The sequence below is a fragment of the Triticum urartu genome, chromosome 5 (genome assembly GCF_003073215.2).
Source record: "Triticum urartu cultivar G1812 chromosome 5, Tu2.1, whole genome shotgun sequence".
Taxonomy (NCBI): Eukaryota; Viridiplantae; Streptophyta; class Magnoliopsida; order Poales; family Poaceae; genus Triticum; species Triticum urartu.
In genome coordinates, this window is record NC_053026.1 from 9130962 (window position 1) to 9157050 (window position 26089).

The following is a 26089-nucleotide window of genomic DNA, read 5'->3' on the forward strand; positions in this document are numbered from 1 at the left end:
GTTTGAGGCCCCCGACTGGACCCATCACGAGCCCATCAAGCTCCGCGTCAAGCCTAAGTGGGATAACACCACTACCCGTGCTGAGGCAGCGGCTGCTCAGATGGACGTAGATGAGGATGAGATTGAGGAGGAGGAAGCGGATGAGGACAACTCTACTGGGTATGCTCCTCCCTCTACTGAGCCCTCATGGGCTAAGAAGCTGAAGGCCAAGATGAAGACTTTGTTCTGTATGCAAGCCAAGGGGCAGTACAGGACCCATGTTGCTTCCAAGGAGAGTCGCCGCCACGACAAGAGGATCTTGATGACGTTTGGCGAGGAGATATCCAGTGGGTCCGAGAAGCACATCACTCCATAGGCATAATGGATGGCGAAGCAGGGCTACCAGTGGACTGAGTCTGAGGAGGAGACCATTCATGCTGCCGAGACCGACAAGGACCGTGACAAGTGATTGCTCCAGCTTGAGCTACCACCTGTGTCGTAGGTGTCCTCTCTGCCTTTTTGGTGTCTCGATGCCAAAGGGGGAGAGAGTGTAGGGATTTGCGAGTTGTGTGTCATGTTTGCTTGTGTCGTGTTTGCTTTCGTTCTATTGGAGCTCGTTTGCTTTGGTTTGGTTTGTCGTGAGTCATGTTCCCTTATCATATGGTGTAAGACATATGCACTCTATCGTATCTTATTGTCTTTCCTGCTTAGTAGCTCGTGAGCTTATGCTATCTTGTGCTAGTTAATTTATGCTCATATGTGTTATCTTGCCTCTCTGTTAGTATTAGTTACTCCTTTGCAAGATTTGCCTCGTCTATAAAATATAGGGGGAGTGTTGATCCTAGTATGTATGCCGTGCAGTCCAAAGCACATTTCCAGAGTGCACACATCTAGGGGGGCGTCTATATTTTATATATGTTGGGTTCGCCTATGCTTTATTTATATTCCTATGTGCAAATCCCGTATTGTAATCAATCCACCAAAAAGGGGGAGATTGTAAGGGCATATTTATCCCTTAGTAGTTTTGGTGATTGATGATAATGCTTTTGTGGACTAATCGTGTGCATTGAGCATTTCAGATATATCATGTCTAGGCACAAGACGATTTGGTGCCCCTCGAAGACTATTGAAGACGGCGTTTCTCTATGTTTCTTTTTGGTTTTTGAGTCATAGGAAAGCCGTACTATTAAGAGGGGGTCCGCGTTGGAAAGGTTTGGGTGGAATCAACACGTACACATCTGTTCCTTTTGCACCACCTTTCCTTTGGCTCTTTGGGGCATCCACCGTTTCTCCGAATATCTGCAAAAGGAAAGACTTCTAGTGATGCTGAACTGGGGCATGCGGTAGTACCGCTCCTCAGAGCGGTAGTACCGCAGGCCCCTGCGGTAGTACCGGCCATGGGCGCGGTAGTACCGCAGGTGCTCACGGTAGTACCGCTTCTCTGACGTGGTAGTACCGTGGCCTCAGGTCTGGCTCAGCAGCACGAGCGGAAGTAGGGGCGGATGTAATTTTTTTACATCCGCGCCCTACACGGTAGTACCGCTCCTAGCTTGTGGTACTACCGTGTCGGATTTTTGCATAGATATAAACTCAGCGGAAGTTGCCATGGATGTATTTTTATATGTCCGTGCCTTCCCAAATCTGGACTATCCCTGCCTTGCGGTAGTATTGCAAGGGGAGCGGTAGTACCGCGCCAGCGGTTCTACCGCCCTCTGCTTCATCGCATCAGGGCTGTTTTGGATACTACTGCATGGGCGGTAGTACTTCAGTGCCTTGCGGTAGTACCGCGGGCCCTGGCGGTAGTACCGCGTCTCCGATGCGGTAGTACGGTGCGTCGCAGGCTGAGTTGGTGGATAACAGTTGGATTTGTTCTTCCACTATAAAAGGGGAGTCTTCTTCTCCGAGTTGACTTACCTCTTCAACCCCCAACCTCCATTGTTGCTCTAAGCTCCATTTTCGCCCGATCTCTCTCCCTAGCCAATCAAACTTGTTGATCTCCTAGGGATTGGTTGAGAAGGCCTCGATCTACACATCCACAAAGAGAAATTTGATTCGCCCCACTAATCCCTCGCGGATCTTGTTACTCTTGGGTGTTTGAGCACCCTAGACGGTTGAGGTCATCACGGAGCCATACTCCATTGTGGTGAATCTTCGTGGTGTTGTTGGGAGCCTCCAATTAAGTTGTGGAGATTGCCACAACCTTGTTTGTAAATGTTCGGTCGCTGCCTTCAAGGGCACCAATAGTGGAATCACGGGATCTCGCATTGTGTGAGGGCGTGAGGGGAATACGGTGGCCCTAGTGGCTTCTTGGGGAGCATTGTGCCTCCACATCGCTCCAACGGAGACGTACTTCCTCTCAAAGGGAAGGAACTTCGGTAACACATCCTCGTCTTCACCGGCTCCACTCTTGTTTATCTCATCCCTTTACTCATGCAAGCTCATCTTGTGTTACATCCCTTGCTTGCTTGTGTACTTATTGTTGTGGCATCATATAGGTTGCTCACCTAGTTGCATATCTAGACAACCTACTTTGATGCAAAGTTTAAATTGGTAAAGAAAAGCTAAAAATTGTTAGTTGCCTATTCACCCCCTCCCCTCTAGTCAACTATATCGATCCTTTCACTCGGCCCCAACCCGCGAATACACGGCATTCCCCCTCGCCCCTGCGGTGGCCTGCATATAGCGGGAGCGGTTGGTGGGGAGGACATTTCAGCCCGCGCTTTTCCCCACCAACCACCTCCCCTCGCCCCGCCGCCGGGCCGCCGCCCAATATTCTAGCGAAAGTAGCCGGCAGGAGCACGCTGAAAGGCCGCCACACGCATGAGGTTGCCCTCCGCCCCCCTCCTGTGTCGGCGGGCCAGAAAGTTGCAGATCTATGGCCCTTCATCGCGGGCCGCCGGATTTGGCTTTTCCGACCGCCAGTGGCTGAGCCAAGCGATGGAATGGTCGGGGAGCATCTCGCGCAGCCCCGGCAAGGTTGTATCCAATGTTGTTGAAAAAGCAAAGAAATGCATTATGTTGGATCAAATTAAGGTGCAAATTTAGGTTTTCCGGACCGGGAGGAGCGGCGCCAGACCAGACCCCGCAAAGTTGACCAGTAAAAGAGCATATCCCACGAATATCCTTTTTACAGGTCCGTTATGCGGGGTCTGCATCTGCGGCCATCCGTGTTGGTGGGTTGTGCTCACCCAGGCCTACCTTCGATGCCCATCTTCTGGTATATAGGTCATTTTGATCTAGAAAAAAATAAGGAGAGGACTTTCGGGACGGAGGGCCGCCGTCTCGAGGCAGAACTTGGGCAGGAGCACTTTTGCCCTCCGGCGGAGCGATTCCGCCGAGGGAACTTCCCTCCCGGAGGGGGAAATCATCATCATCATCACCAACAACTCTCCCATCTTGTGAGGGCAATCTCCATCAACATCTTCAACAGCACCATCTCATCTCAAACCATAGTTCATCTTTTGTGTTCAATCTTGTTACCGGAACTATAGATTGGTGCTTATGGGTGACTAGTAGTGTTGATTACTATATGGTTTATTTGGTGGAAGATTATATGTTCAGATCCAATATGCTATTTAATACCCCTCTGATATTAAGCATGATTATTATTTGTGAGTAGTTACTTTTGTTCTTGAGGTCACGGGAGAAATCATGTTGCAAGTAATCATGTGAACTTGATATGTGTTCGATATTTTGATAGTATGTATGTTGTGATTCCCTTAGTGGTATCATGTGAACGTCGACTACATGACACTTGACCATATTTGGCCTAAGAGAATGTATTGTGGAGTAGCAATTAGATGATGGGTTGCGAGAGTGACAGAAGCTTAAACATCAGTTTATGCGCTATTACGTAAGGGACCGATTGTATCCAAAAGTTTAATGCTATGGTTAGAATTTATTCTTAATACTTTTCTCGTAGTTGCGGATGCTTGCGGGAGGGTTAACCATAAGTAGGAGGTTTGTTCAAGTAAGAACATCGCCTAAGCACCGGTCCACCCACATATCAAATTATCAAAGTACCGAACACGAATTAAACCAACATGGTGAAAGTGACTAGATGAAATTTCCGTGTACCCTCAAGAACGCTTTGCTTATCATAAGAGACTGTTTTGGCCTGTACTTTGCCTCAAAAGGATTGGACTACCTTGCTGCACTTTTGTTACTACTATCGTTACTTGCTCGTTACAAATTATCTTGCTATCAAACTACTCTGCTACTTATAATTTCAGCACTTGCAGACATTACCCTGCTAAAAACCACTTGTCATTTTCTTCTGCTCCTCGTTGGGTTCGACACTCTTACTTATTGAAAAGAGTTACAATTAATCTCCTATACTTGTGGGTCATCAATCATGAAGATATACGGTTACATGCAATTGCACTGATAAATCAGCAGGCAACGCCAGTAATAACATATCTTTTTATAGGAGGGAAAGTCTTGAGACTAGAATAGGTAATTTTTCTAGAATTATTACCACGAACTTCTCAGGTTTTCACTAGAAATAAGAAAAATAGAAAGACATAGTTTCGTGGAATTTTTACCATGAGTTTTTCAAGAATTACGATGTTGGAATTCTCAATCTTTTTTATTTCAAATTTTGAGGATCCTGGTACGTGCCACATGTGTGGCACGAACACAAATCTGAAAGTTTTTTATGACAAGTTTAGTGACGCGAGGATGACAACTACCGCAGTCACCTCGTCGTCGACGGGAACGTCTCCTCTCACTGAAAACACATCGCCAGAAACTCTGAAATAAATGCAGGAAAAATGCGAGCACTAGGACTAACCCTGGTGGGATGGGGATACCACTGTTCCTCTAACCATCCAACCAGAAGTTGGTTCGCAGATGACAACTTTAGTTGTCAAGCATGACAACCTTCTTTTCGGATGATAAGTTTCAGTTTTTTTTGTTTTTTCTTTTTGAATGGCAACTTTCGTTGTAAAATACGTTGGAGGTGGATTTAACAACCATGAAATCCATAGTATTTATTTTAGTTACCAAATGATGAGATTCTCAGTTTTCATAGAAGACACATAACTTCATCCAATAATTTGATTTCCCATTTACTAAATCTTGGAAATTATTTAAATGCATTAAACTTAATTTTTTTAAAAGTTGAAATGATATTACTGTTTTAAAACTGGTACAAAAAAATAAACTTGTGAAAGTTATTTGTAAAGATGAAATAATATTGCAGTTTAATATTTGGTACAAACTGAATATTAAATGTGTTGCATGATTCTAAACTCTGGGTTTTACAAAATCTGTATGCATGTGAGTCACGAGTTAATGATGATGTCGTTATTGGTTGATGGGGGTTGGCATATGAGCGTGGGGTGGGCCACAAGGGGGGCAGTCTATGCAGGGAATACCTCCCTGTACTATTTATACAAGAAAAAAAATACAAGAACACATAGAACGAACTATAGCAAAGAATACAACCATGGTAATATAGCAGTGCAGATCTGGCTATTTTTTTTAAAATAATATTTATTATTATTAATTTGCACAAATATTACGCTGATATTTTTATTTACGAAAATATTACCCAATCGGCCAGCAGCAAGCCGACTAAGCCTGGTCAGCCAGTAGCGGGCCGACAGGCCCTTATCAGCCAACTGCGGGCCGACAGGTGGCCACTCGGCCACGTGCAGGCCGACTACTGGCCAGACCACGTCGCTACGCTGCTGTCGGCGCGGGCTGGGTGACGAGCGCCCCAGTCAGCCAGCTGCTGGCCGACAGGGAGCGGGCTCCATAAATAAGTATGTTCTGCTTCAAAGTTAAGGTACCTTCCACACTTTAGGTATCTTCCATGCAACCTCAGAAGTTCTTTCCGTATCTCCTCAAAGGTCTTGGAAGGTCACCCACACCTACTTAATGCGTGAGCCAGCTCATTCAGTAGGGTGTCACTACTGATGAGTTCTTCCCAAGGAACTAATATGTTGTCAACCCTGAAATCAGCGGCTAAACTCAAAAGACATTCGGACATACCAATATGAAAACTGCGAGCAAAAGGATATCTGTACATCTTGATGAGACTACGAGACTACGCTACAATGCTTACCAGTGTTTGTGCCGAGGGTGTTTTATAGGTTGAGAACACAAAGAAAGGCGGGAACTCGGTAGCGGGAACATATGGCGGGAGATACTGGCGGGAACTAGAGAGTGGGAAAATATGGCGGGAATTACAGAGCGGGAACGAGCAAAGCGGGAAAATTTTGCGGGAACAAGCAAAGAGGGAAAATTTTGCGGGAACGAGCAAAGCGGGGGAACGAGCAAAGCGGGAAATGGCGGGAAGTGGCGTCCCGTGACATAAGCGGGGATCGGACGGGGCAAGAATAGAGGCATGCACCAGTCGGCCCACAGCTGACCAATTAGGCCAATCAGCCAGCAGCAAGCCGATAGGGCCTCAGTCGGCCTGCTGTGGGCTGACTAGGTCCAGTCGGCCAGCAGCGGGCCGACGGTGTATTATTTTTGAAAGTTATTTATCAGGCATGATATTTATGCAAATTAATAAAAAATGTATTATTTAAGAAAATTAGCGCAGATCTATATGCATATTGAATGGTGAGATATTAGGGAAGGTAGCCGCGGGTGCTCCTATGTATTTTCGCCTAAAACGTCTTACATTAATTTACAAAGGAAGTATAATGAATAAATAGTAGGTGTAAGACTTTAAGAGAATAATCGAATTATCAGATTGCAAACGTACAATCGATGTTTTCTTATCCCAAGTCCTCGCTTGCGCAACATGTGAGAATGAAAATAGTACTACACGAATTAAACAATAACATGTGAGAACGTAGTAGTGTCAAAATTGTGTATTCTTCTTGTGCATACAACTTAAGAATAATAAAATATGCATTACTGCTAAGTCCAAATTGAAAGAGAATCTTCTGCAGTTCAAACCAAGACATCGCTAAACGGGTGACTTCAAAGGATATATTCAACACCATATCGTTCAACAAAAATTAAGATCGAAGATGAAAATGATTCAAAAAGCCCACTAGGGTACTTGCTGCTACAAATTAGTCATCCACCATGCTGACACTAGCACTCGCAGTCAAGCATTGCTCTCGTCCACTTGAAGATGATGCGACAGCCCGACAATCACCTCCGACCTGGCAGCCATCTGCATTGCCCCACGGCGGTGAGCGACGAATGTCGCCGCCTTGAAGAAAATGAAGCCGACGAGGGAGATGACAAAAATCCCCACAGTAACGTACTCGAAGATCTCCAAAGCCTTCTCAATCTTCTCCTTTACGTAATTCTTGAGGGCTTTCTTCGGTTGTGGAGGCGGAGAGGTTAAGGAAGAAGGAGGCTCCTAGTACAGTGGAGAGGTCGAGGAAGAAGGCTTCTGGGGCAGCTGCAGGTATGTCCCATGGCTTGATGGCGGAGGCGCTACTGCATCAGTACAGTAGCGGTGTGTCCCGTCGCTCGATGGAGGAGACTCCTCATGCACAAAAACAATATTGCACGAATTAGGCAATAACCTCTGAGAACGTAGTAGTTTCATAATCATGTATTCTGAGTTTGTGAGAATGATATTATGGGGCTGGATAGGGGGGCATTCCCCCCCCCCCCCGCACTTCACCACGTTATATTTATTCAGTACTCCTTCCATTCCACAATGTATAGAATTTTGGGAGAGTCAAACTTTATTAACTTTGACCAAGTTTGTAGACAAAAACATATACATCTAGAACACCAAATACATATCATTAGATACATCACAAGATATATTTTTGTAATATATATATATATATATTTGGTATTGTATATATAAATATTTTCCTCTATAAACTTAGTCAAAGTTTGACTTTTTAGAAAATTTATATGCACTACATTATAGAACAGGGAGAGTATTTGTTTATGGTTGAGTACATGTATCCAGGGACAAAGCACTCTCTACGCTACTTGCAACTAAAAATAGAATAGTTACCATGCAAAAAAGCTACAAATAAAATCATCCACCAAGCCACTAGCACTGATCCACTGAACTGATGCAAAATCTCTGTTACTTTATTCTCCAAACACCAGCAGGCGAGCCTGTTCCTCACCAACCTGAACATTGTCAGGCGTGTGACCAATGATCACCTCCAAGTGCTCCCTTGTCTCCAGTCCCCCACGGTGGCGAGCCAAGAAGGCTACCTCCTTGAAAAAGTAGAATCTGAGGAGGGAGGTCATCAAAACCCCCACAGTGGTCCACCAGAAGATTTCGAAACCCTTCACAATCTTCTCCATGGTGTAATCCTTGGGAGGCTCCTGGTATAGTGGAGAGTCGACGTAGAAGGAGGCTTCTAGGATGGCTGCAGGTGTGTCCCATCGCTCGATGGAGGAGGCGCCATGGACGTACCGATAGAGGGCGGGTTAGAGCCCAAAAGGCTGTGATGGTCGAGCATGGGTGAGGTGTGTCGCTCGATGGAGGAGGCTACTGATGCACAAAATCAGTATAGCACGAATTGGACAATAACATATGAGAATGTAGTAGTTTCATACTTGTGTATTCCGAATTTGTGAGAATGATATTATGGGGCTGGATAGGGGGGCATTGCCCCCCCCCACACACTTCACCATGCTATATTTATTCAGTATTTGTTATCCAAGGACAAAGCACTCGCTATGCTACTTGCAACTACAAATAAAATCGTCCACCAAGCTTGACAACACTGATCCACTGATCTGATGCGAAATCGGCTGACATATCCTGATGCAAAATTTGGCTGATAGATCCACCTAACTGATGTGAAATCTCTGTTCCTCTGGTCTCCAGACACTAGCAGACGAGTATGTCTCTCGTCCACATGAACACTGCCAGACAGTGGCCGTCGATTACCTCCAACTACGCCCTGTCTCTAGTGCCCCACGATGCAGTGGCGGAGCCAGGGTCTTCCTTGGACTTCCATGGAATACCAAAGGATTGCTGATTCAGGGGTCTTCCCTACATATTTGTTGCCATATTGCTATTGTATTGCACAAATGAATACCAAGCAAGAAATTCCTGGCTCCGCCACTGCCACGACGACGACTCAAGAAGGCCGCCACCTTGAAGAAGCAGAACCCGAGTAGGGAGATCATCAAGATCCCCACAGTGGTCCACTAGAAGATCTCGAAACCCTTCACATCCTTCTCCACGGCATAACCCTTGGCGGGTTTTTTCGGATATGGAGGCGGAGGGCTTGAGGAAGCTGCAGCAGGCTCGTGGCATTGGTGCAACTGTGGACGCGAAGAGCTCGATGTAGGAACAGCAGCAAGGTGCAACAGTGGAGGCTCGCGGCTGGGTGAGAGGGGGGGGAGGGGGGCTCTATGTTCCCCTGTTCACGTGGCTATCTCCCACAGCGAACGGTCGCTCGAAGTTGAGGTTGTAGAGAACGTGCGCTAAGATTTGTGCGCCCAAATCCAACAGCTCCAGGTCTGTTCGCTGGAAAAACGTTCCCATGAACGTCCGCGCAATAACATTTGTGATAATAGTTATATGGGCTGGGCCGAGCCGGGCTATCCGCGACCCTGCCCTCTTTCCCTCCCCGCCGCCGCCTCCTCTCCTCGCTCCGCCGCCGCCTCTTCAAACTGCTCGATGGACCAGACGCCGCAGCGCCGCCGCCGGAGACGCGCCGAGGTCGCCCCCTCCGATGGCGCTCCGGACGCGGCGGAGTACAGCCTCGACGAGCCGACCTTGGCGGAGAAGCTCGCGGCCATGAGCCCGCTCGCCGAGGCGGCAGGTGGCGCCGCCGGGGAGTCGCTGCCCGTGGTGCCCCCCAGCGCGGACTCCGTCCACGTCCTGCTCAGGCAGGCCCTGCAGGCCGACGACCGCGCCGCGCTGCTGGGCTGCCTGTACAACAGAGACGGCAAGGTATCTGAGCTTCTCTGGCCTCTCTGACTCCTCATCTGTGGCATGGTGCAATAGTATCTTGATAGCTGGTGGCATCATCGTCAGTGAAGCATAGGTTACAGTTTTGTTCATAGGATCCGAGTCTCGAGTTCGCCGCGCAAATTAGGAAGGGATGTTTGTGCAACTTGTCAGCCTCCCATGGCCAATCACTCCTGGCTTGGTCCAAAGTTCAGGAAGACAGCTAGTTTGAGTTTCTGCTCATTGAAATTCGAGCTGTGTGTTTGGTTGGTTGGGTTGTATATTATTGCACATGTGCAATGAGTTCCATGAGTGCTGACACGGGTTCATCGCGCAAATTAGGACGGAATGGTTGTACAACTCCCAATGGCCAATCACTCTTGGCTTAGTCACACATTTAGGAAGGCAGTCAGGTTTAGTTTCAGCTCGATGGAAACTGAGCGTGTTTTATTTTGGTTGTATTGTATGTTACCCATTTACAACGAATTCCACGAAGTTAAGACGGCAAAGTTATGACCAGAACCGCTAATACTGTCCCAACCCCAAAATGAAATTACCCCCAACAACTCTGCCCGCGCTCCAGCACCGCCACGGCCTTGGTTTGATTAGCCCGTTAATCTCCTTGTGACAACCTGCTCGTTATTAAGCAGCTGTTATGTACTACTATTGAAATTTGTGAAACTCTGAATATCAGTTGTTCTTTATTCAATTAGGTCATCAAATCTGATAGTTCCTAACTCAATGTGTTGTCTTACATGCAGGTTATCGTGAAGTCGGTATCACTCCTGACGCCAGCAGACGCTGTGAAGCTCCTCAAATCATTGGTATCGCTTATGCAATCTAGGTATGATAATGCTTCTAAGGTCCTCTTTCAATTTAGCACTAAAATGGCTGGGACGTTATGTTGCGTGTGTTCCGTGAACATGAAAGCTTCTAAATTCAGTTAAACTTTTGCGTTGACCGTTTGACTGGGTTAACATGAGCCACTGAAAGTCTCAAACATTGTTTCTGCTTGTGTACCCTCATATTTTGCATAGAGGTTTCATAACTGGTCTGCTTTTCGTTTTCGCCTTGGCAGGGGTTCAGTACTGGTTTGCTTGCTCCCATGGCTTCAAGCTCTGCTTAGCCGACACATGAGCAGCATAGTATCTCAGGATTCTTCTCTGCTATTGCTCAACTCGCTTTATCAGGTGAGTATTTTGTTTCAAATTAACAGCCGTAGAGATGTACTAATATGAAGTACAATTAATAACAGTTCTTATTTCTGGACTGTAATGTTACTTGGTGCACGCATTTTCAGCTGATTGACGCAAGAACATCGACCTTCGCATCGTCGCTCAAACTGTCTACCTGCCTGGATTATCATTTCAGCGAGGTAGGTTCTCTCCTGTCTACCTGTATTGCAACCTCGTGCATGCATGTGTGTAATTCAAGCATGCATGTTCCAGATCTGCGATGATGAATCCGATGAAGAAGAGGGAGGCCCTCCGCTTATCTACGAGGACGTGGATTCTGATGAGGAAGATTCTGAAGTTGATGATGCTATGGAAACCGAGGACAAGGGGACTGATGAGGAAGATTCCGAGGTCGACGACACCATGGAGACAGAGAGAAAGGGGACTGACAAGGAAGAGTCTGAAGTTGATGATGAGTGAAAGAGATCACAGCATTTGAACTCTGGTTTTCTAGTAACTGTACTGTAACTGATCGAGACACAGCTGCGTTTGCAGTTCTATTTTGTTGTGTCATAAACAAAAAAAATTGATCATGGGAAAAAATCCTCAAATTTGTGTTGGTTATCATATCAGGAATCAAGACTGCCATTCCAGCTAATCATATTTGCTTTGTGATAACAGATTCATCATCAGTCAGTTTAGATGGCATATACCAAACAAAAAATTTGATGAATTGATACCATAAACAAATTGGGTAACAGAATAGGTATACCCACATCAACATTCATTCATAAACCAATCTGTAGAGTTGAACATTCATGAGGTACACAAATTCCATCAAGCATGCTACCAAAATATGTAAACGAGATGGCAGAAACAGCCTGCTGAATTCTAGCTAGATAAAAAAAAGAACAAGTATTTAACGAAAACCCAAGTAAAAAGGGAAAAGACTCCTGTTTCCTGAAACATAACAAGAGCACATCTTCAGCAATATACAGGACACAAACTCAGCCTCCTCTCCACACGTATATTTTTCACGAATGAACATTCTCCACCGGTATCACTTCCCAGAATCCAGAACGATCGAGTTTTCATACACATAAACCACTAGATCCTTTGGAGGTTTCGGGCCAAAAATTAGGAAGAAACATGCCCCTGTCCACATCGACGTGAACTCACGTTTGTGGCGGCATGTTTGCATAGAGGAATGTGTAGAAGAGTCCCACCTCGGGCATGCTTCGGATGGTCTGGATGTGCTTGTTCTTGCTTGGTTCCTCGAGCAGCATTGAGCTCAGTTGAGCCACTCTAGCCAAGAGCTTCGCCAAGGGCAATCCTGATGGAGGAAGCGCGGCTCCAACCTGTGCACGCAAGTCCTCTATCACCAAATCAGCTACCTTCCTCAATGACATGTCCATGATATTTCTGAAATCGTCGCTGCAAACACAGGGTGCCAATAGGATGATGTGAGATACTCATTGAGTTTCTTCCAAAGAAAAATGCAGATGCCAACAGAGTTAGACAATAGATGTGTTCTCAACGACAAACGTGGAAAATTACTATCCTGTAAGCAAATATCACAACTCGACTATAACAATCAAATATGTCTGTTCTTGTTTTGCATAGAGCTAACGGACTCAAATCGTGTCAACAACAGTTTAAGTTATAAGAAAATGAGATTATTCAATACATACCCAGACACTCTAAAAAACCCAACATTAATACCAGACTGTTTCTACTAATAAACTGGAACACAAATTTTGAATAAGGTCAGTTTCTTGCTGGTCATGGCGCCGTTTAGCAATTCAGATTCTTAATGATAACCATGGATTAACTATCATCTACAGTAAGCAAGTGCCACAACTCCACTATAACAATCAAACATGTTTATTTTCTCGTTTTGCAATAGAGGTAATGGCCTACAAAACATGTCAACAACAGTTTATGCTATAAGAAAAATGAGGTCATTCAATACAAAACCAGATACTAGCATGCACCAAATTTTATACCACACAGTTTTGCATTATCACTGGAGCACAAATTTTGAATGAAGGTTATCTTTTGCCGGTTAGGACTCAGAATTGCCTGTTATCAATTCAAATTATTCCCTCTGTTTTCCTTTGGTTCTCAAACAACATATTTAAATGGGTAGTAGCTAAATCAGTAAAAACAATAGCTCAAAACAACATAGCAGTCCCAGAGCTACAATACTAGCACCCAGCAATACGGAATGGTACAGCTGGCAACCAGCTATTTTTTGTTGTATCTGCTCCAGATATGAATATGATATAAATTAATCCCAAATCCCAAAATAGAGTACTGTTATTGATCCAGTAGTAACCTCTTCATAAGAACGATGCATCACGTATGAGTATGTTACTGACAAATTTTTTTTACTGCAGCACCACCTGGCATTAACATTTCCCCTTTTTTCATTTCATCAATATTAAAAAACTCAAACACACTAGTTGCTTATGTATGAAACGACATATGGTATATGGATTACAGTTCTTGAAAAGATAATTATTGAAAGAAAATGTAATGATGGGTAGCCATATGAAAGATCTAAGACAATAGACACATTGTGGAGCAAAGTACAGTATTACTAAACCCTGCATATATTATGAATTTACAATACATATTCTGCATTACCTTGCCAACACTATGCGTGTCTCAGTCATTAGTTGGTCAAGCTTTCCAACATCCATTAGAAGAGATGAGTCATCAAAGCCGCTGCTGGACACAGCCATCAACTGTGCATACCGATTGGCGCTTTCAGGTACAAGGAAATTTATCCATGAGTTGCCTTCACACAGACTCATGAACTGCTCCGATATCTGTAACATCGTTTGTAATACTTGGTCCATGCTCATAGGGTCTTTCAGTTGCTTCCTGCACATTTTTTCCATGGTAGTATCAGTACGGGAAACACACATGTTATAAAGTATGATGTAATTTAAGCTAAATGAGAAAGTATACACTTGGCAAAACATAACTGCTATAATAAAATAATTTCATCATGTAAAGGTGCAACAATAATCTAAAGGGTCCCTACTCTAAATGATAAAATAAGTATTCTCTAGATGAATCAGAACTCTGCCATAAAGGGATTTTTTCTTGTAAAAGTGCGACAATAATTTCCCTAGGGCCCTTTAAATTTTATTTGTCTCTGCTCATTGGATGCTGAACATGCTGTTGAATATGATAATTTACTGACATGTTGGTGACAGAATAATCATGCGGATAGGGGAAGAAATATTTACTCTTTCAAGATTTCTGTTGCAGCATGTTGCATTTGCCTGATCAATGCAGTGATACCATATGTTGCAAGGTAGTCAGCAGTTCCAAGAAAGTCCTTATGTCCATTCCCGCTAAAAGTATCAGATTCCGCCTACACAGAAGCGGGATATTTCAAAGTCAGGTAGCAGAGCATGGTCTCAAGGGAAGTCACAATTGTTTGTAGCATAATTCAATTATACAAGTGTCGCATGATAAATGATCAATACGAGAGAAAAAACAAAGAAAGCAGCGATAACTTAATGTATGTAGGGGAATCACTCACGAATAGAAGGGAGCGAAAATTACCTGCAATTGAGCACCATCTGTACCACGAGCAAAGTCCAAGTAGAGATGTCTGCCTAATATGGTGACCTGGACTCTAACATATAAGTCCAAGTAGAAGAAGTAACAACAGTTAAATGACATGGACCAGCCTAATGTTTTGACATCACAGACGAGACAGAGAAGAAGAAAATAAACAGGCCATGAATGAGGATGAGATAAACCACAGAATCATCATACTCAGAATTTTGATCTTCTCCCAGGTCTCGTACTTGTCCTCTGGCGTCAGCTCTCCCTTCCCTTGCAGCAGCCTCTCGGTCAGGTGTGAAATATCCAGTTCCTCCATTACCCGCGAACGTAGGTAGTGCATAGCAAACGGCAGTGTGGTTGTATCCGAGATCCTCTGCACCTTCTCAAAATGGGCTTCCAACCTAACAGAGAGTAGCACAGAACGGTCATGAAGGAATCTATGATACTACTACATGAATTTCAACATCTCACTAAATATGCAGCGCATCACGGATCTACTAGCCCATATAACCACGAAGACATAATAAACTCAATGAGCCAATTGTAGTTTGCTAGCGCTAACACGATATTGCCATAAGCAGTACATCGCAGGAAACCTATGAATCAATACATACATGCACATGAAACCTATGAATCAATTGTTGTTTGCCACCACTAAGACGGCATGCTGCTGCTGTGGTCGCCAATTTAGAACATAGCCACATACACACGTAAGCAAGAAAATGCAAGACAGAAAACAAATCTGGTGGTGGTTTGGGTTTGTGGGCTCACTGATTCTTGATGATCTCGTCGGCGGCGCGCTCCTCCTCGGCGCGCTGTTCCACCCGGACGAGCTGCTTCTGGTGCGCGTCGTAGAAGCGGTAGGCCGCGTAGCCGGCGCCGGCGACGCCCAGCGAGAGGAGCATCTTCCACCGGTGCCGCGCCCAGAAGGCCTTCCCGGGGGCGGAGCCTAGCTGGAACATGGCGGCCTGGGCGGGGCGGGGACGGGAGGTGGGAGGCGACGTGGGCGAAACCCTAGCCGCTTGCCGCGCGGGAGGGACGGCGGCGCTCGGGTTCGCGGTCAGGCGGGCACGCGTTGGGGGTGGCAGGCGGGCTGGGGTGAGCGAGGAGGAGGGCGGCGACGGCTGCGGGGAAGAGGAAGAGGAGTTCGGGCGGCCGGGCGGCAAGTGGGAGGAGATCCGCGCGTGGTGGCGGAGACGGGGTCCGACTCCGATCGGTGACGTCACCGGTGGGGGATAAGGGGCGGCTGCGGAAATCGTTGGATGTAAAAATGGTTCGAATACAAATCAAACGTTTCAGTTTGTATATCTATAAATGAATACGAACGCAAATTCGAAAACGTATTTTCGTTTGTTGCTTTGCATCACGTCTAGATATTAATCAATCAAATGCGATTGGAATGTTATCGTAAAATATACACTTTATTCAAGAATCTGTATGTAAGGTTAGTAGTAGTTACTGACAGTAACAGGTAGTGCGTGGCGGCACGTCGTGCTTCGTTGGTTGCTCTAAAAGTGAGGGTTACTTTTTCTCAACTTTTGAATCTATTAGTTAAAAGCCCGTGCATGGCTACGAGTTTCTACAACAACTGTTTCTTTAGACTTTATGAGAAAATAAGAATAAAATACAGTTTGCTTAAATACAATACAGTTTGCTTAAATACAGATGTAACTCATGAATGTGAAGAAAGCGAGGCAATACAACCATATGCCTGTGAGCTTGAAAAAAAATATTGAATGTTCCGTTGCTTTGCTTTCTAGAAGAGATTTTGTATGTTTATGCTTCACCTCTATCTTTGCAGTTCTTCCGTAAGCTTACATATATGCACAAAGGATAAGAACAAAATATCTTATAATGGAGGCCTAAGATTTTGACAAGGCATGAAAAAACATTGAAAGTGTAATTGTAAGAGAGGTGATACGGACCATATTTTTTCATTTTCGTCCTATACTTACAAACAATTGTCTTAAAATACTCCGAGAAAGGTTTATAATTTTCTTCCCTCATCTGCCTTTGCATGTAAACATGATCAGAAAATATCGCGCATGTCTTTTTAATGATAGTGACAGTTTGATTATTAGATGTTGATGCACAGATGGAGATTCCGTACATAATATTTCCTTTTTGGCAACTTTCAGAAAGACATTATAAAATTGTTGGCCATGTGCCAATTTTTTAACATTGAAATTACATGTGTGCCAAGATGGTATCTTCTAACTTTGGACTACATCATGCGTTCTAGGATATGACTTAGCTATGATAGTATGACCATCAACTAATCAGGTCTATATTATACAATTTGACTACAAATTCTGTCAAAAATCTCTGAAGTATCCTGGAAGGCCAAACTTTCGTTCAAAAAGCAAACCATTTAAAATACTTACTATAAGTGATATATGAACTCTTTTCCACACACACTCAAAATCTCAAATGTATATCTCGAAGACATTGATTTTTGCATCTGAAATACCCATGACAAACCGTAGAGCAGTAAGCACAAGTAGAGAAAAGGTGTAATGATATTCATAGCTAAATGATTGGCCTCATTGCAACAAGAAATAAATATTGCACATAACAATCCAAGCAAAGTAACAAGTTGACTTGACAATCTTTATATGGGAGAAAGCTAGAGTAATAATTAACGAATTGGCTCAGCAAATTTCTCGCATACATCCAACAATGACTTGGGGGTTGCATGGGAGAAAGCCAGAAATATCAAGCTCTCTACCCATGTACTTGGTAGGATCATTTGTTAGCCCGACACAAAACTTCTTTGTGTCCCTTGAGCAGTGCGCCTGCGTGGATACGTCTATCAAGGTATTTTCTAGGTCTGTCTACTCTAAAAGCATTCGACTGGAACCCTAGTCGCCGCTAGGAGGCCAATCTTCCAGCGCCGTCCTTTGGCGGCTCCCCTCCGCCGGTGACCTCGGTCGTCGGTGGTGAGGGGGTCGCCGGCTCCACATGCGTGGATCGTTTTTACTCTCTCGTAGTCTAGGTTTCTAGTTGTTCATTGTCTTGACTTCGGCGGCGATGATGACGGCACTGAATAAAGATTCTTCGGATCCTTCCCTGACGAGGCCATCGGTCTTATGGTTGGGGATGAATCTGAAAACTAGTATGTTCAAGCAAGGATGGCCTGGCGGCGGTGGAATCCTCGTGGTGGACCTGTGTCCTCGGGCTTCGCCTTTGCGACGGTGTTTGCTCCAACGTTGACGCGGAGCTTGGGAGGTAGTCCAGGAGTGGATGCAGATTGTGGTCTGCATCGACGACATCTGGAAGATGAAATGTGTGCTGGATTTGTGGTTCGTGGATGGCAGGTATGGTTTTCTCCTTCGGCTCTTGGTCGTGGTGGGGTGCTAGGTTGACAGTTCGATGGTGTGTCCGGGGTGTTGCCCCTGTCTAATTCGTTCAACGGTAAGGGCTTCACTTTTGGTGAGCCACCTTGGAGGTCCGCAAAGCTGCATATCAGCAATGGAGCCGCGTCGAGCTCGGGTGAGGAGGTGATCCGTCATTCTTTCCTTTGGTGGCTGCTGTGGTGGTGCCGGAAGCAGGTGACAGGCATTGGTGTCAGCTCAGGGATGTTCTGCTATCTTTTCAGTTTTGTCATGCCGGTCCTTACGTGACTTGTACTTTGATCTTTATGATATGAATGAGACACGTATTACCATGCAAAAAATACTCTAAAAGCATTCTACTAATTTATATAGATATTTAATGTTACCCTGTAAAATCTTGCATACGCAACCAAATAAATACATCAAGAGGCAATGAATAAAGAAAATAATAGTTTGATACACTCTGTAATGATAGTTTTAAGCACCCAAAATAAATAATCTAATTAAACAAGTTGTACAACAAACTACTTCCCCCGTCTAGTGTCAAAAACTCTCTTATATTATGGGACGGGTTAAAAAATGCTCTTAAGTTATGGCACGGAGGAAGTACATGTTAACGTCTATTATTAGAATTTATTTTGTAATGATAAATATTGAATTATACCTAAATATAAATCAGCAATTTTTAGTTTATTAATGCTCCTTGTACCAAAAAGTGGCAGTTTATATAACATGTCAAAAATTTAAAAATAAAGATATATTAATGGTTACATAATTAGGAAGAGGTGAAAATGTTTAGTATAAATACATAGATGAGTAAATATCTAGATCGCTATTGTGGCAGTAAAATGGTTGTGACGGTAAAACATAATTATAAAGTTTTCACTCCTATGTGGATGTTGCGGTTGCAGTTCGAAGTTTTATTATGAAAGCAGTTAGGGCTTCTTACAGATTTTCCAAACCCAGTGTATCTCACTGATTCTTGATGGTCTCGTCAGCGGCGCGCTACACTGCCGGGATGAGCTGCTTCTGGTGTGCGTTGTAGAAGCCAGCGCCGCCTAGCGAGAGCAAGATCTTCCACCGGTGCCGCGCCCAGAAGCCCTTCCCAAGGGCGGGGGTTAGCTCGAACATGGCGGCGCTCCTCCACCAAACTGGGCGGAATCGAAGTAGAGAAAGGGATCGGTATGACCGGAGCACGCTAGGGTTTGTCAGCAGCAGAGCTCGAGGGATCTGGATTGGACGGACCTGCAGTCGATGCTGGTCCGGTAGGCGGCGGCGAGAGGGATTCCGGCGTGGGTGTAAGGGGATATGGGCCTATTTCGGCAGAGATGTGGGTGGAGCCGGTCGGCGCAGATTCTCCAACTTGCTGAGGCGAATGAAGAGGCTATCTTACCCCTCGTGGATGTTGTCCATTTACATCCCACGGCTACTTCACGATCTGTTTTACTCATGGATGCTCAGTTTGGCAGGAAAACAAGCCCGGTTTGGGACGGGGAAGTGAGCAGGCAGAGGACAAAAGTCAGACACATGTTCAATTCACCAACCAGTTCAGTAAAAAAGATGCTACACACTGATTCAATTCGAAAATTACTTAATCTCTAAATAACCAAAATATTTCCACCAAAAGCCACTACTAATGCAAAGGTATATTTTAGCATATAATTTTCAGGTGGGTCTGAACATACACAAAAGCCATCAATAAATACACTTCTTGTCACCGAATTTATCGCAAAAGATTAAAGTATCCTCCCCTCTAGCTGCAGGCTATGTTGCATGAATACTTCAAAAAGCGTGCGTATCCAGCTGGATACTGCCCTAATACGTATCCTCGATTTTTTATTTAAAATAAAGAAAATAATGTTTGATACACCTGGGATACTGTTGTGATACGTATCCCGTTGCCGCTTGCCGTGCGGGAGGGACGGCGGCGCTCGGGTTCGCGGTCAGGCGGGTACACGTTGGGGGTGGCAGGCGGGCTGGGGCGAGCAAGGAGGAGGGCGGCGACGGCTGCGGGGAAGAGGAAGAGAAGTTCGGGCGGCCGGGCGGCGGGTGGGAGGAGATCCGCGCGTGGTGGCGGAGACGGGGTCCGACTCCGATCGGTGACGTCACCGGTGGGGGATAAGGGGCGGCTGGGGAAATCGTTGGATGTAAAAATGGTTCGAATACAAATCAAACAGTTCAGTTTGTGTTTGTGTAACTCTAAAAGAATACGAACACAAATTCAAATACATATTTTCGTTTGTTGCTTTGCATCAACATCTAGATATCAATTGATAAAAAAAGGTGAACCAACCCGTGGTTGAATGGTTAAGGACTTGTTCGTTTATCCCCAGCTCCGCCGGGATTTGCGTCAAAACCCCCCACGATCCACGGGGGTTGGATCCCGGTCAGTCATATAGGTGTGTTCGGTTAAACCCAGTGGAGGTCGAACCCCGGCCTATTCCCTCCGAAACCACTGGGTTTTCACCGGGATAAAAACCTCTCCTCCCATCCCGTGGAACCAAACGGTACAGACGGTACAGACAAACGAAACGGTACAGACAAAAAATGGAGTCCTTCGCTCGACCCCTGTCTCTCCCGCGATTTGATGGCAGCGGTGGCGGCGGCGCGGTAACCTCGAGGCGGCGGCGGCGGCCCTCACCTCTCCGTATGACGACCATCTCGCCGGTAAGATCCAACGCCCCTACCATCCCCTCATCTTCCTTCCCCTCTCACACTATGAATTTGTAGGATTAGGGATTTTGGGGATTAACCGAATGAATCTAAAGTGACGGGGATTAGAAGGAAAGAAAATAATGAGGATTGGGTGACGGGGTGGGTGTCACCAAACCCCTGCGTGGATTGAATCCACTAGGGGATTGAATCTCCATCAACCGAACAAGGCCTAAAGGGACTGTGGTATCCCCAGCCCTTTCTTGATTGCTTTGAAAATGATAGTTACTTTTCTCAGCTTTTGAATCTATTAGTTAAAAGTGTTGGAAATATGCCCTAGAGGCAATAATAAAATGGTTATTATTATATTTCTTTATTCATGATAATTGTCTATTGTTCATCCTATAATTGTGTTATCCGGAAATCGTAATACATGTGTGAATACATAGACCACAACACGTCCCTAGTGAGCCTCTAGTTGACTAGCTCGTTGATCAAAACATAGTCATGGTTTCCTGACTATGGATATTGGATGTCATTGATAACGGGATCACATCATTAGGAGAATGATGTGATGGACAAGACCCAATCCTAAGCATAGCTCAAAGATCGTGTAGTTCGTTTGCTGTAGCTTTTCCGAATGTCAAGTATCATTTCCTTAGACCATGAGATTGTGCAACTCCCGGATACCGTAGGAGTGCCTTGGGTGTGCCAAACGTCACAACGTAACTGGGTGACTATAAAGGTACATTACAGGCGAAAGTGTTTGTTGGGTTGGCACGAATCGAGACTGGGATTTGTCACTCCGTATGACGGAGAGGTATCTCTGGGCCCACTCGGTAATGCATCATCATAATGAGCTCGATGTGACCAAGTGGTTGATCACGGGATCATGCATTACGGCACGAGTAAAGTGACTTGCCGGTAACGAGATTGAACTAGGTATTGGGATACCGACGATCGAGTCTCGGGCAAGTAACGTACCGATTGACAAAGGAAATTGTATACGGATTGATTGAATCCTCGACATCGTGGTTCATCCGATGAGATCATCGTGGAGCATGTGGGAGCCAACATGGGTATCCAGATCCCGCTGTTGGTTATTGACTGGAGAGGCGTCTCGGTCATGTCTGCATGTCTCCCGAACCCGTAGGGTCTACACACTTAAGGTTCGGTGACGCTAGGGTTGTAGAGATATTAGCATACGGTAACCCGAAAGTTGTTCGGAGTCCCGGATGAGATCCCGGATGTCAGGAGGAGTTCCGGAATGGTTCGGAGGTGAAGATTTATATATAGGAAGTCAAGTTTCGGCCATCGGGAAAGTTTCGGGGGTAATCGGTATTGTACCGGGACCATCGGAAGGGTCCCGGGGGGTCCACCGGGTGGGGCCACCTATCCCGGAGGGCCCCATGGGCTGAAGTGGGAGGGGAACCAGCCCCTAGTGGGCTGGTGCGCCCCCCTTGGGCCTCCCCCTACGCCTAGGGTTGGAAACCCTAGGGGTGGGGGGCGCCACCCTTGCCTTGGGGGGCAAGGCACCCCCTTGGCCACCGCCCCCCTAGGAGATTGGATCTCCTAGGGCCGGTGCCCCCCTAGGCACCCTATATATAGTGGGGGGAGGGAGGGCAGCCGCACCCAAGCCCCTGGCCTCTCCCTCTCCCTCCCGTGACACTCCTCCGTCTCCCTGCACTTGGCGAAGCCCTGCCGAGATCACCGTTGCTTCCACCACCACGCCGTCGTGCTGCTGGATCTTCATCAACCTCTCCTTCCCCCTTACTGGATCAAGTTGGAGGAGACGTCTTCCCAACTGTACGTGTGTTGAACACGGAGGTGCCGTCGTTCGGCACTAGGTCATCGGTGATTTGGATCACGTCGAGTACGACTCCATCAACCCCGTTCTCTTCAACGCTTCCGCGCGCGATCTACAAGGGTATGTAGATGCACTCCTCTCTTCCTCGTTGCTAGATGACTCCATAGATTGATCTTGGTGATGCGTAGAAAATTTCAAATTCTGCTACGTTCCCCAACAAAAAGCCCGTGCGTTGCTACAAATTTCTCCAATAGTCGCTTCTTTAGACTTTGTAAGATGGTCCAATGCCTTGTTGTCATCCGGTAATTTTGTTATCCGCCTCAAAAATAAGAATGGAATACAGTTTGCTCAAATACTGATGTAACTGATGAATGGGAAGGAAGCGAGGCAATACAACCATATGCCCGTGAGCTTGAAAAAGAAAATATTGAATGTTTTGTTATTTTGCTTTCCAGAGAAGATTTTGTATGCTTTCATCTCTATCTTTGCCAGTTCTTCCGTAAGATTACATATATGCACAAGGAATAAGAACAAAATATCTAAGATTTTGACAAATGTGTGAAAAAACATTGAAAGTGTAATTGTAAGAGAGGCAATATGGATTTCCTATTTATTTCTTCTTATACTTACAAACAATTGTCTTCAAATACTCACAGAAAGGTTTACAATTTTCTTCCTTCATCTGCCTCTGCATGTAAACAGTTATCAGAAACTATGGAGCAGGTCTTTTTAATGATAGTGACGGTTGATTATTAGATGTTGATGCACATATGGAGATTTCATACATAATATTTCCTTTTTTGGCAATTTTCATAAAGACATTATAAAATTGTTGGCCATGTGCCATTTTTTTAACATTGAAATTACATGTGTGCCAAGATGGTATCTCCTATCTTTGGACTACATCATGAGTTCTATGACAGTATGACCATCAACTAATCAGGTCTATATTATACAATTTGACTACAAATTATGACAAAATTCTCTGAAGTATCCTGGAAGGACAAACTTTACTTCAAAAAGCAAACTATCTAAAATACTTACTGTAAGTGATATATGAACTCCTTTCCACACACACTCAAAATCTCAAATGCATATGTCGAAGACATTGAATTTTGCATCTGAAATACCCATGATAACATGTAGAGCAGTAAGCATAAGTAGAGAAAAGGTCAAATGCATATCTCGAAGACATTGAATTTTGCATCTGAAATACCATGATAACCTGTAGAGCAGTAAGCATAAGTAGAGAAAAGGTGTAACTGATTGATATTCATAGCTAAATGATTGGCCTCATTTCAAGAAGAAAAAAAGCACATAGCAATCCAAGCGAAGTAACAAGTTGACTTGACAATCCTTCTATGGGAGAAAGCCAGAGTAATAAATTAATGAATTGGCTCAGCAAACTTCCCGCATACATCCAACAATGACTTGGGGATTGCATGGGAGAAAGCCACAACTATCAAGCTCTCTACCCATGTACTCCCTTCCTCCGGAAATACTTGTCATCAAAATGGATAAAAAGAGATGACAAGTATTTTCGGACGGAGGGAGTACTTGATAGGATCATTTGTTAGCCAGGCACAAAACTTCTTTGCGTCCCTTGAGCGGTGCACTTGCGTGGATACGTCTATCAAGATATTTTCTAGGTCCGTCTACTCTAAAAGCATTCTACTAATTTATATAGATATTTAATGTTACCCTGTAAAATCTTGCATACACAACCAACTAAATACATCGAGGCAATGAATAATACTGGTTTTCTCGGATTTATGTTGAAATCCACTCCAAAAAGATAGTTTTAAGCACCCAAAATAAATAATCTAAACAACTTGTACAACAAACTACTCCCTCAGTCCCTAATATAAGAGTGTTTTTAACACTACCATCCCATAATATAAGAGCGTTTTTGACACTATTCGAGTCAAATAGTGTCAAAAACGCTCTTATATTATGGGACGGGGGGGGGGGGGGGGGGAGTACATGTTCACTTTTATTATTAGAATTTCTTTTCTAATGATAAATATTGAATTGTACCTAAATATAAAACAACAATTTTTAGTTTATTAACGTTTCTAGTACCAAACCGTAGCAGTTTATATAACATGTCAAATATTTAACAATAAAGATATATTAACGGCTACATAATTAGGAAGAGATGAAAATGTTTAGTATAAATACATAGATGAGTAAATATCCAGCTCACTATTGTGCCGGTAAAATGGTTGCGACGGAAAAACATAGTTATGAAGTTTTCACTCCTCATGTGGATGTTGCGGTTGCAACTTGATGTTTTATTATGAAAGCGGTTAGGGTTTCTTACAGATTTTCCAAACATAGTGTATCTCACTGATTCTTGATGATCCCGTCGGTGGCACACTGCTCGACCGGGACGAACTGCTTCTGGTGCGCGTCATAGAAGCCACATAGCAGGCGCCAACGACGCCTAGTGAGAGCAGCATCTTCCACCGGTGCTGCGCCCAAAAGCCCTTCCCAGGGGCGGGGGTTAGCTCAAACATGGCGGCGCTCCTCCACCAAACTAGACGGAATTGAAGGAGAGAAAGGGGTCGGTACGACTAGAGCAGGCTAGGGTTCGTCAGCAGCATAGTTCGAGGGATCCATATTGGACGGACCTGCAGTCGACGCTGGTCCGGTAGGTGGCGGCGAGAGGGATTCTGGCGTGGGTGTAAGGGGATCTGGGCCTGTTTCGGTGGAGATGTGGGTGAAGCCGGCCGGCACAGATTCTCCAATTTGCTGAGGCGAATGAAAAGGATGCCTTGCCCCTCGTGGATTTTGTCCATTAATTTACATCCCACTGCTGCTTTGTGATCAATTTTCCTCATGGACGGACAGTTTGGCAGGAAAACAATCCCGGTTTGGGACGGGGAAGTGAGCAGGCAAAGAAAAAAACCCTGTTCAGTTCAGTAAAAGAGATGCTACACACTGATTGAATTCAAAAATTACTTAATCTCAAAATAACCAAAATATTTCCACCAAAAGACCCTACTAGTGCAAAGGTACATTTTAACATATAATTTTTAGATGGGTCTGAACATACACAAAAGCCATCAATCAGTACACTTCTTTGTCACCGAATTTATCGCAAAAGATTAAAATATCCTTCCCTCCAGCCGCATGCTATGTTGCGCGGATACTTCAGAAAGCTCGCGTATCCAGCCTGATACTGCCCCGATACGGCTCGATATGTATCCCATACGTATCCCTCGATTTTTATTTAAAATAAATAAAATAATGTTTGATACACATGAGATACTGTTGTTATACGTATCTCATACTATCTTTTCTTTCCTTATAGGCTCAACCATGCACGTGCTGAAGAAAGAAACGTGATCGCGCCTACAGCCGCCAGGGCTCTTTCCTCTGCCGCCGTCCTTTGGCGTGAGGGGGGTCGTCGGATCACGCGTGTGGATTGTTTTAGGCATTAGTAGCTTAGGGTTTTGGGATGTTCATCGTCTTGTCTTCGGCGGTAGCGATGGCGGCGCCGACTAATAAATCTTTAGATCCTTTCCCAACGAGGCGATCCGCTTTTGGGGTGGATTTGGAAACCAGTGTGTTCAAGCAAGGATGATGTAGCGGCGGCAGCATCCTCGTGGTGGATCTATGTCCTCGGGCTCCGTCGTTGCGACGGTGTTTGGTCCAGCACCGGCGTGGAGCTTGGGAGGTAGTCCAGGAGCAAATG

The 26089-nt window shown here is 45.0% G+C and overlaps 2 protein-coding genes across 2 annotated transcripts; one reads left to right on the forward strand and one right to left on the reverse strand.

Moving 5' to 3' along the window:
* Positions 1 to 9471: 9471 nt before the first annotated feature.
* On the forward strand, positions 9472 to 11665 carry LOC125506882 (WD repeat-containing protein 43-like). The gene is made up of 5 exons (XM_048671596.1): positions 9472 to 9835; positions 10594 to 10676; positions 10911 to 11022; positions 11133 to 11207; positions 11281 to 11665. The coding sequence occupies exons 1-5, from the start codon at positions 9560 to 9562 to the stop codon at positions 11485 to 11487; spliced, it is 753 nt and encodes a 250-aa protein (XP_048527553.1). The 5' UTR covers positions 9472 to 9559; the 3' UTR covers positions 11488 to 11665.
* Positions 11666 to 12000: 335 nt separating this feature from the next.
* Positions 12001 to 15616, reverse strand: LOC125506883 (peroxisome biogenesis protein 3-2-like). The gene is made up of 6 exons (XM_048671597.1): positions 15367 to 15616; positions 14806 to 14996; positions 14590 to 14717; positions 14268 to 14395; positions 13657 to 13896; positions 12001 to 12441 (listed from the first exon to the last, which is right to left on the reverse strand). Exons 1-6 carry the CDS (start codon positions 15555 to 15557, stop codon positions 12183 to 12185), a joined length of 1137 nt encoding a protein of 378 aa, XP_048527554.1. The 5' UTR covers positions 15558 to 15616; the 3' UTR covers positions 12001 to 12182.
* Between the last annotated feature and the right edge of the window lie 10473 nt (positions 15617 to 26089).